The sequence below is a fragment of the Callospermophilus lateralis genome, chromosome 14, assembly GCF_048772815.1.
Source record: "Callospermophilus lateralis isolate mCalLat2 chromosome 14, mCalLat2.hap1, whole genome shotgun sequence".
Classification (NCBI taxonomy): domain Eukaryota; kingdom Metazoa; phylum Chordata; class Mammalia; order Rodentia; family Sciuridae; genus Callospermophilus; species Callospermophilus lateralis.
The window spans coordinates 19,163,038-19,175,285 of NC_135318.1; the positions used below are offsets into that span (position 1 = coordinate 19,163,038).

The window sequence follows — 12,248 nt, forward strand, 5'->3', positions numbered from 1 at the left end:
CTCAAAATGGATCACAGACTTAAAAACTCAAAATTATAAAAAATAGAAAAAAAAATCTATGTGACCCTGAGTTTGATGATGATGAATTTTAAATACGAGACCAAAGATACCATCCATAAAACAAAGGATGGATAAGCTAGCCTGCATTCAAATGAAAAACTTATACTCTATGAAAACAAACTGCAGGAAACTAAAAAGAACACAGTTTTGGAGAAAACACATGCAAAAGACTGCTGCTGGATATGGTGGCTCATGCCTATAATCCCAGTGGCCTTGAGTCTGAGGCAGGAGGATCGCAAATTCAAAGTCAGCCTCAGCAACTTAGTGAGGTCCCAAACAACTTAGTGAGACCTCATCTCAAAAAATAAAAAGGGCTAGGAATGTGGCTCCTGGTTAAGCAACCCTGCATTCAATCCCTTAACCAAAAAATAAACAAACGAACAAAAAAAGGGTCTACTACTCAAAATAAAAAAAAAAAACCAAAAAAACTCTTCAAGTTCAATAACAAAAATCCTGATAAAAAATAGGCCAAAGACCTGAATAAACATCTTACCAAAGAATATATACAGAGGGCAAATAAAAACACAAAAGATGTTCCACATTACGTGTAATTAGAGAAATGCAAATTAAAACATGAGATACCACTATTCACCCAATAGAATGGCCAAAATCCAGATCACTGACACCACCAAATGCTGGTGAGGCTGAAAAGCAATAGGAACTCCTATTCACTGCTGATGGGAATGCAAAATGGTACAATCACTTTGATAGACACTTTGGCAGTTTATGAAAATAAACAATACTTTTACCATATGATCTATTAATCATACTCCTTGATAATTACCCAAAGGAATTGAAAACTTATACCCACACAAAAACTGCACATAGTTTTATTTGTAACTGCAACCTGATATGTTCAGTTGAAAAAGGGATAAACTATACTAAAAAGAAATGAACCATCGAGCTATGAAAAGACAGGGAGGAATCTAAAATGCATATTATTAAATCAAAGAAGCCAACCTGACAATGTTTCAACTATATGACAGTCTAGAAAGGGTAAAAACTTTGTAAACAGTAGAAAGAGTAGTGAATATTAGGGGCTATCAGGGAGAGAGGGTTGAAGAGATGGAGCACAGAAGAGTTTTAGGACAATTAAACTATTCTATATACTTTAATGGTGAATACATGTCTTTTTATACATTATTTTCTAAAGCCTTAGAATGTATACCACTAAGAGTGAATTCTAATGTAAACCATGGAGTCTGGGTGATAATGATGTACCAGCATAGGTTTATCATCTGTCAAAAAAAAGGTACCAGTCTTGTGGGAGATCTTGAAAGTGGGCAAAACAATGCATACATGGGGGTGGGGAATTTTTTATTTGTTTTTGTTTTAAGTACTGGTGATTTAACCCAGGGGCACTTTACCACTGAGCTACATCCCCAGCACTTTTTATTTTAAAACAGGGTCTCGATAAGTTGCTGAAGTTGGCCTTGAATTTCTTATCTTCCCACCTCAGCCTCCCAAGTCCCTGAGATGACAGGTGTGTGCCATTGTGCCTGGCTCTCCACTGAGTTCTTCTTCGAACCTAAACCTGGCCCCCAAAAGAAAGTATTTTTTAAAAATATTCCTCACACTAGAAATAACAAATCCATGAGGCTAGTGGCCACTGTGTTGTACTAGATAGTATAGATAGAAACATTTCCATCATTGCAGGAAACTAATGGAGAGTACTGATCTAGAGGAAAGAGCAAGAGACTGGGTGTGGGAAAAGAGTAATTACTAACAAGGATGTTTGTCCTATAGCATGCAATAATTTATTGAAGGATCAGGTAGATTTACCTTTCCTTTTCCACCTGCTCTTTTTCCCCTCTTTGTTGCTGCCACCGTCACTGCTGCTGCTGCTGTTCTCAGAACTCTGGGAATCTGACTGACCATCACTGCTTTCTTCTGAACCTTCTGATAGCTCTTTCACCCCATCCGGCACATCTTTCTGAAAATGCAGGCATCCAATTAGGATTAATTATTACCATTTTCACAAACAGGCACTAAGTTTCTGATATGCAATGTTGCAATTTAGTTGCACTAATTTTTAGTATTATAAAACAAAACAGCAGATTAAGCAAAGTTATCTAATTTCTTGCCATCTCCCTTTTTGGCTCAAATAAGTTAATGTTTCTATTTACATCAAAAGATAAAAATTATACAAAATAGTCATGAGCAGGCACAATACACAGGCTAAATTTGGACAGGAATTAATTAGACAGGAATTAAGTAGATCTAAGTCCAGGTAAATGATAAAATATTCAGAATTAAAAAAAAAACCTAATAATTATTTTGTTAAATAAATGTACAATTGTGTGTTTTTGTGTTCACCACCATATATTCTGAATTCTATTAGAGAATTAGCTTTTGGATAGCAAGAGATAGTATATTACTTTAATCATATTGGTTCTTGAATATAGGCTAATAAGTGCCAAGGATCAAACAGAAAAAAATAAATTTTTAAAATAATTTTATCAGGGCTGGGGTTGTGGCTCAGAGATAGAGCACTTGCCTTGTACCTGTGAGGCATTGGATTTGGTCCTCAACACCATGTAAAAATAAATGAATAAAGGGAAAAAATCATATCAAGTCTTTTTGGTTTCAGCATTTAATAAAGAGAATGCTAATCAGAAAAGATAAGTGTCAGCTGAGTATGTAAGAGAGAATAATGTGGTTATAAGATCAAGGACAAGATGGGGATAGGAAAGACAGTAGAATGAATTGGACATTATTATCCTATGTGAATACATGAGTACATGACCAGTGTGATTCTATATCATGTATAACCAGAAAAATGAGAAGTTATATTACATTTATGCACGATGTGTCAAAGTACATTCATGTCATATATAACTAATTACAATGACAACAACAACAACAAAGATCAAGGACAAGGAAAACAAAGATATTCTATCTTTATTTTCTCTTAACTGTTAAGCCTTGGTCAAAGTCTCAACCTCTCATAACTTAATCTCTATAAGGTATAAAAATACCTACCTTAAAAGATCACTTGGAAATTAAATGAGCTAATAAATATAAAAATGCTTAGAATAGTGCCTGACATAAGAGCTCAATAAATATTAATTACTAGGTATTTATGTACTAAAAAATATATATATGTATAAATCAACAAACTACTGAAAGTTATTTCTAAGATATAAGACTACGGATTTTCACCCACTAATATTTCATCTTCCCACATGATTTGGTTTTGTAATCAAATAATTCTGACAGACACGACATGACCCCTCTAAGATATAATTGGCATCCATGACATTATATCCAAGACCGTATAAACTCTAATCTAGGAAGAAACAGTTATTTTCCACTTAAATTTATGCCCTGAGCCATTTCTCTCTAAGCCATCTTTTATGTTATACACTTTCTTAAAATACAGACCCCATAATTTTCTATTCTTTCCTTCAAAATGCAGGACAGCTTTTATAGAGTTAGTTGCCAGCCAGACATCTTGACCTGAAGGTTCAACAAGTATCTGAAATACAAATATAATTATCTTCTTTTTGTAAAAAACTTGTGATCCCTCTGGGATCAACTGCTCATGTCCCAAATCTTGGCATCTTTTCACACACACCCGCTTTAACCCACTCCAAATACAAAACATTCTATTTCTCTAATGTCCCTTGCTTTCATCTCTTTTACCATTGTCTTTTCTTTAGGGTCTGAGTTTCTCCTCCAGACAACTATAACCAGCTTTTTTTCCTGCTTTGCTCTGAAAACTATCCTACTTGAATTATCTTCTTAAACACAGATTTGATCAAGCCATTCTCCTATAAAACCTATGCCATCTACTCAGCACACAAACACACACATACATATGCCAAACTACTCAGTCAGGTTCAAAGGTCTCAAAAGTTTGATCTCCACCTATTTTTACTATTTGTTGAAGACTCCTTACCACAGAAGCTCATACACAGATTATGGTCTAACTACTCCAAGTTTCACTACTTTCAAGTCCATTCTGAATCTTATCTGTACCTTTGCTTGGGCTATTCTCATGTCCACAAAGCCCTCACTACCATTATTTATCTGTCCAAAGTCCAATTAAAATCTTATAAGTTAATAACAACGACTTTCTGGATCTCTTTATTTGAACACTTTTTTCACTTAATTTTCACAATACAGCACATTACATTTTTTTGGACATACATTTATTTCAATAACTACAATGTGAGCTTCAGAGAGCAAGACTACAGTTTATCTTTTTTATAACTTCCATTTTTTTTTTAGCATAGAAACCACATTTTTTTAGAATATTGATTTTTCAGTTGTAGTGGATACAATACCTTTATTTTATTTATTTATTTTTTTATGTGGTACTGAGGATTGAACCCAGGGCCTCGCACATGCTAAGTGAGTGCTCTACCACTGAGCTACAACCCCAGCCCCAGAAGCCATATTTTGATAAAATAAATACATTATTTGGTCTGTGACCATGGTTCCTGACATAGAGCTCCCAAACTCTTGCAATTTCCTGAGAAATACTGGCAGTACAAGAATCTTTTATTCTGAAATTTGGTCTTGGACCCCAGTTCCTAACAGAGCTTTAAGACTTCTGTAACTTCTTTAGTGATAGGAATGTCTGACACAGCTCCCAAGTTTCTTGGACTCTCCTGGGTAATGGTAGCATCTTTTGTTCTAATGAGACGATTCTGGTTTTTGGTTTGTTTTTGTTTTGGGGGTACCAGGGGTTCAACGCAAGAGTGCTTTACTACTGAGCTACATCCCTAGTCCTTTTTAAAGTATTTTATTTAGAGACAAGGTCTGAGTTGCTAAGGGTCTTCCTAAATTGCTGAGGTTGGCTTTGAACGCATGATCCTCCTGCCTTAGCCTCCTGAGCTACTAGAATTACAAGCATGAGCCACCTTTTGCCTGGCCTCATAAGATAATTCTTGATGGGACCCCGGACAGTCTCTGTCAAGGGAGCCAACCAACTATGTAATGAGAAAGCTGAAATTTTTCAGGCAAAATCTCCCAGGAAGAGAGAAGGGCTGGAGATTAAGATGATTACCAATGGCCAATGAAATAAACCTCCATAAAAACCCAAAAGGCCTGAAGTTCATATGAACTTCTGGAGAATTCATGGAAGTTCTATGTCCCTTCTCCCACACCTCAGTCTATGCAACTTTTCCATCTGACTATTCATCTGTATCCTTCTTATTATCTTTTTAAATAAATGGGTAAATTAAAATGTTTCCAAACTTATGCCATCTTAGCAAATTAAATGAATCCAAGGAAAGACTCATAAGAACCCCAATTACAACACTTTGTATCAGAAGTACAGGCCACAACTTAGAACACATAACTAGGATTTGAAGTTGGAGGAATGGGCGGGAGGTAGGTGGTCAGTCTGACAGTTTATGAACTGAGCGAAATGAGGGGGTGCACCCCAGTTGGTGTATGATGGAAAATTGCTTTGTGTGTGGGGAAAGAAACCACCACACACTGGATGACAGAAATATACTGAGTATAATAAATTAGGGAAGATCTAAAACAGCTAAGAAATCAAAGAAAAGCAGAAAGTTCCATATAGTGAATAAAGTCCTATAACACTAGTAAGTTAATCACAGTACACAAAAAAGAAGGTATTACAGGGAGATTAGATATTTTTAATAATAATGGGCTACATACAACCATGGAACTTGTGATGACTTCAGTTCAGTGCAAAAAAGTAGAGAGGGACAGAGTCCCACACAGATACAAACACAGTCACTGACTTCCAACCATTAATTTTTCATCTGCTGGTAAACCTCCTGTGGAAAATAATTCTTCTCCTCAATTCACCTGCCTGTTGCAGGTTTAATCTCAACCCCACATTAAACCCATAAGAAGAACCTATGGATTTGGTAAAAGCCATTCAGGTATGGTCACATGGGCTAGGCCAAACTAATTAAGACAAGTTCAAATTAAGTGGGAGGTTTTGGCTATAGTTCCTGAACTCTTCTCCCTCCGAAATTAGAGACTGCAGAGTAGGGACTAGGAGTGAAGTCATAAATGATGTGAAAAGTCTGACTGAAAACGAAGCCAAAAGGAAGTGGCGTGACCAAGTCCTGATGACGTCATTTAAGCACCAGGATCTAGCCTGAGCTTCCCTAGATTTTCAGTTGCATGAACTAATAAATTCTCTTCTTATTGAAGCTCATTTGAAGTGGTTTTCCTATTTGCAAGCAGAAGGATATTGGTAAATAAAGGTTCCTTTTCTCACTGTTGGAATTAGACATTAGCCAGCTTATTATGGTAAAAAGGGCACGGTTTGGGAGTTAAGTCAATTCTGGGTTCATATTCTGATTCTGAAATTAACTGGCTAATACCTGTCAAGAAAATTCAGTCTTCAGAACTTTGGTTTTCTCCATTACAAAAAAGAAATAACTGTGATTGTAGTGTACAGTTAAATAAAAGTAATGTAAAGCATCTATGCAGTATGCTCTATGGTAAAGCCCAATTATCACTGAAATGTTGTATAGTTCTTTTAAAGAATCACTGGGAGCTGGGCATCAGTGCACACAATAGCCTCAGGAAGTGGAGGTAGTAGAGGATCTCTTGAGGAGTTTGAAATTAGCCTGAGAATTGTAATAAGACCCCATTTAAAAAAAAAAAGTCATTATCTTTTCAATAAAGAAAAAATTCTTTTGAAGAATTACTGGGCACAGGGGCACACAACAGTAATCCCTGTAACTCAGGAGGCTGAGGCAATAACAACTTAGACCCTAAGCAACTTAGACCCTGTCTCAAAATAAAACATAAAAAGGGCTGGGGCGATGTAGCTCAGTGGTAAAGAGTCCCTGAGTTCAATCTCCAGTACCTGCCCCCATCCCAGAAAATTATAAATAATAAAGTTGTTTGTCTGATCTATCTATAGACAGTTACAGATTAGTAAAAATAAATAGATACATAAATAAATAAGTATTGGGGATGGGGGCTGATAGAGTATGTACTTAGCATAAATAAGGCCCTGAGTTGAACCCCCAGCAACAACAATTATATATATTTGGTACAGTTTGAAAATATTACCTCCCATTGAAAATAAGTTCTTCAAAAACAGAATTCTGCCTCTACGGCTCAAATATTATTTATATACTGCTGCTTGCTGTTTAATTAAAAATTAGCCCCCAACACAAATATTTACCTTTAAAGTATACACTCCCATTCTACCTGGAACTTTATAGAAGATACCCTCTTCACCTCGGGAGTTTGTGTGGAGCATTGCATTCAGGCAGGCAAGAGGGGAAGTCCCACTGCAAAACAAAAAGATGATGAACACAGTGATGACTTCCTATCTCTGGAAAATATTCTATATAACACCAACTTGATTTTTAATTGGTTAATACTCCTTTGATTTAAACATGTTTTATTAGCCTATCAATCTAGAAAGAGGCTATCATGAAGAAAATGAATATAAAAATCATTCTCATATATGTATAGAAAAAAATAATTCCTCAATCCCAATCACTAACATTCAAGTCAAGAAAAATACAGAAGTATCACAAATACATTTTGTAAACATTCTATCTTATTTTGCACAAACTTTACAAATGTATAAAGAAAAAATAGGGAACATGTACACAGGTTCAAATAAACAATATTTATCCTCTTGCATATTGCTATATCAAATTAAATCTTATCTGTGAAGCTAATACACTGCCATGATTTATTATATCTAAGCCTATAATAAGATCATTAAACACAAATTAAATAGGCTTCTGAATTATTTTGCATGAAGCAACTTGAATAAATATATATTAATTCTCATTTTCTAGAATTTTAGGTACATAATAATCATCTCAAACAACATATTATTTTCCTTTCCAATTATAATCAGATTTTACTTTCCCGTTCCTAACAAAATAAACTATAAGAAAAATTTCTGATAGGCTTGTCTTTCCTTTTTACTGTCCTTTCATCAAGAAAATGACACTAACATTTTACCACTAAAGCCTAATGTTGATTTTTTTTTTCTGGTCAGTTTCTTGAATATTAAGAATTATACACAAGATGCATTTTAAAATATAAACCACGTGGAATCACTTGTATTAAAGAGCATAGTATAAAATATCAGACTGACTAGCAAAAAACTGAATAAAATAATTGAAAATCAAGAAATTAGATGATGTTAAAATAAAAGCTTCAAATAAGAACAGTTTTAAAACAGAAAACAAAAATAGTAAAAAATTGTAAAAGTAAGCATAAGGGCTGTAGTATTTAAAGGTAGTGCTATTATACTTAAAGACAATGTGTTTATATATCTAAGAAAAATGGCAAAAATATCACTGTATAGAATATTAGGGCTGGGAATAACTGGATGCAGTGTTGCACACTTATAATCCCAGAAGCTCAAGAGGCTGAGGCAGGAGGATCACAAGTTCAAAGCCATCCTCATCAGTGAGGAGGCACTAGCAACTTAGTGAGGTCCTGTCTCTAAATAAAATACAAAATAGGGTTGGAGATGTGGCTCAGTAGTTGAGTGCCCCTGAGTTCAATCTCTGATACCTCCAAAAAATAATAACAAAGACAAATCACACAGAAAATGGTAAAGCCAAGATTTCAGTGAGAATCAAGAAAACAGAAGAACAGGAAAGAGATGGCTGGGGAAAAAAATGGGAACATAGGAAAACCAAGAAACAAATAAAATCCATGTTCAATAACCTACTTGTTGAGGATTCAATTTCAATATTAAGCACCTACTCTGTGTAGGGTGATAAAGGTGATGGATCCAAAAAGCAAAAGTTTTCTAGCTCATAGCCTAATGAGGAAGATAGGGAACAAATTGCCACATCACACTGTGATCACTGCTATTGATATGTATATACAGGCTCATAATCCCTGATCCAAAACACTTAGGCCAAATATTTCAGACATACATATTTTTTATTTTGGAAAGCTAATATATACCATAAATTATATAACACTGCAAAGGAGATGAGGGGGTGTAGCAGCCCATAACTAAACACAATGAAACATGACAAACTAACTGGAATAAACAAAGATTATGTACACGCATGTCAGAAATGGTGTTGCCAGGGTTGGAAAAGAAATGGTGTTGCCAAATGAATTTTGGTGCTAAATATATGAACATAAACTTAATTTTTCAAGCATCTAGGATATTAGAATCACGGATGAGAGAGTGCAGTCCTCTATATAAAAAAAAATGTTTTAAGACAGGGCTAAGTATTAGTATTCAAAACAAAATACTAACAACAAAAAACAGTTCTTAAACTGGGTACAGTGGCACATGCCTGTAATTCCAAGAAATCAGGAGGCTGAGGCCAAAAGATTCAAAAGTTCAAGGACATCCTATGCAACTTAATAAGATCATGTGTCAAAATAAATAATAAAAAGGACTAGGGGAGTAGTTCAATGGTAAAGCCTCCCTGGATTCAATCCCTAGTGTCAAAATTAATAGTCCTCGGGGCTGGGTTTATAGCTCAGTGGTACAATGCTTGCCTCACATATATGAGGCACTGGATTTGATCCTCAGCACACATAAAAATAAATAAAATAAATAAAGTGTGAAACTAGCTAAATCACTTTAAGCACCTTTAATCTTACCTATAAAATGGAGGTAACATCACCCACCTTTAACATGATTTTACAGATACTGTGTGTGTGAGTGTGTGTGTGTGTCTGTGTATGTCATGGAATCCAGACTCAGTAACTATGGTGGTTACTCTAACAATTTGTTCCTTGGGCTGGGGTTGTTGCTCAGTGGTAGAGTGCTTGTGGCACTGGGTTCGATCCTCAGCACCACATAAAAATAAATAAACAAAATAAAGACATTGTGTCCAAGTATAACTAAAAAATATTTAAAAAACAACAACAACAATTTGCTCCTCCACCTCAGTCTGGTGGTGTTCAACTGTCCCCTAATTCAAGTGACAGTAATCTCACTCTCACCCAGTCTATTCACTACTCTGAAATCACAGTAACCTTTTAAAAATAAATCATGCTACCTTCTGTCCAGCTTAAAATTCATTCATATCACAACATTATAAGAATAAATTTTTTAAAAAAAAAATCAACATGATTTGACCTTGACCATTCTCCTACATTCTCTGCTCCAGATTCCTCAGGCCTTTTTCCATTTTGTAACTTACCTAACTGGCCTAATGACTGTTCGAAAAGATAACCCTGACTTCCTTTTCTCCCAGCAAGCACTAATTCACTCTTCAGGTTTCAGGCTTACTATCTTTTCCTTACTGAAGCCACTTCTATGTTCTGTACTTATCAGAAATACATATCACTTGTAACTATATATACTATTAGGAAAATATGTCAGTTTAATATCTGATTCCACTGGGCACTGTGGAACACACCTGTAATCCCAGTAATTCAGGAGGCTAAAGCAGAATTATCACAAGTTCAAGGCCAGTTTCAGCAACTTAGCAAGGCCCTGTCTCAAAATAAAAAATAAAAAGGGCTGGGGATGTCACTCAGTGGTTAAGAGCCCCATGGTTCAATCCCCAATACCAAAAATAAATAAATACATACAAATATACATAAATCTGGCTTTATAATAGGCCAGCCAGATTCATTAGTGTGTAAGTTTTATATAGGGTCTCTAGGAAGCAGATTCTCCCTATTTGTGATATTCAAAAACATCCATCTCCAGGACCTGAGAGTAGTCATCTTGTAATTATGATGGAGGAACTTGGTGAAAATGAAACAAACATGGGGGCAGAAGAGATAAAACTGCTGAAGCTCCTGGTTTAAGTTTTGCTTATTTTTTTTCCCCACTTGCATTAAATAGTGAAATTTCCCTTATTAAGCTAGTTTACTTTGCATTTTGTTATTTATTACTGAAAATATTGATACAAGGCAACTAAGGCATTCAAATCTATAGAGATATGAGGAAGAAATAAAAAAGAGGTATAAGAGAATATTCAAAGAAAACAAGTCTATTCCATTAAAGAGAAAATATTACCTTTATGAATAAAAAATATATATTAAATGATAATGTGAGAAGAGGCAAGGTGCTACCTGAACCCATTACACACTAATTCAGTACTCAGCAACATTTTTCTCATATTCTTCACTAAATCTAGAGCTTCGAAGATTTAAAAAGTACCAAACTGGAATATAGGCATAAAAAAACGAAGTGGCAGCTTATATTACTGTTTTTATCAATCATTTACTCCATCATGTAACCTCACAGTATATTAGATTAAGTGAAATATATTTCCCTGCCACAAAGATGTTGATTTGGTGTTGACTACAAGACTTGATTTGGTCAGTGAAATGATACAAGAGTGGGCATTATTCAGCTTACTTCTGTGATTGCTATAAGAGCACGGCCACTGATTCCAGGAGAAAAAGAGAAAATCTACAGTCAATTATCACCAATAATAACTTAGCCTAATCTATCCAAATGATATGAAGAAGGGGGGAAAGAGTGCTTATTGTTAAAATTCACTGAAATTTTGATACTGCTATGCAGCAAAATAAAGCCAGTCCTATATAACACACGCAAGTACAACTGCTTTCTTAGCAATGCTCAATGCCCAAAAATAGTAAACAAAATTATTTTTTAGTTGTAATTGGATATAACATCTGTATTTTATTTATTTATTTTTATGTGGTGCTGAGGATTGAACCCAGCGCCTCACACATGCTAGGCGAGCCCTCTACCGTTGAGCCACAACAACCACAGCCCATGGACACAATATCTTTAATTTATTTATTTTTATGTGGTGCTGCTGATTGAACCCAGTGATTCACATGCGCAAGGCAAGTGCTCTACTGCTGAGTTATGACTCCAGCCCCAAACAAAATTTTTAAGAATAAGTGTGAACACAAAATTTAAAATCCAGTCTAGACGTCATACAAAGAGACAACAGAAAACAAGAACTTTGGGAAAAGATGACCCATAAACATAAAAATTCTATTTGATAATGAAATCCAGCCAACAAAGAAATGAAACAAAGTAAACAATTCAGGAATTCTAAAACAGTGTTATTCAGCTTCAATTAGGTAATATAATAGAAATATAAATCTTCATTTTTTTCCAACTTTCATTTTAAAACTGATAACATACCTTCAGACTGTTTTTCTTTTTCTTCAATTTCAGAGATCATTTAGGAATTAACATTTTCTCATAGTGAAGAAACTGAAATCTATCAATTTTCTTAGTTTCTTCAATTAATGCAATAAACAATGGTTATTCCTAGAGACTTTCAGAGTATTTTCAGTGA

At 34.9% G+C, this 12,248-nt stretch overlaps 1 protein-coding gene across 2 annotated transcripts in view; it reads right to left on the reverse strand.

Moving 5' to 3' along the window:
- Asxl2 (ASXL transcriptional regulator 2) overlaps positions 1 to 12,248 on the reverse strand; it is a 131,351-nt gene that overhangs the window by 54,145 nt on the left and 64,958 nt on the right. For both annotated transcript variants that reach the window (XM_076833989.2, XM_076833988.2), the window contains exons 4-5: positions 7,190 to 7,298; positions 1,843 to 1,993 (exon numbers count right to left, since the gene is read on the reverse strand). In XM_076833989.2, the coding sequence (XP_076690104.1) occupies positions 1,843 to 1,993; positions 7,190 to 7,298 (260 nt within the window). The remainder of the gene's footprint in view (positions 1 to 1,842; positions 1,994 to 7,189; positions 7,299 to 12,248) is intronic.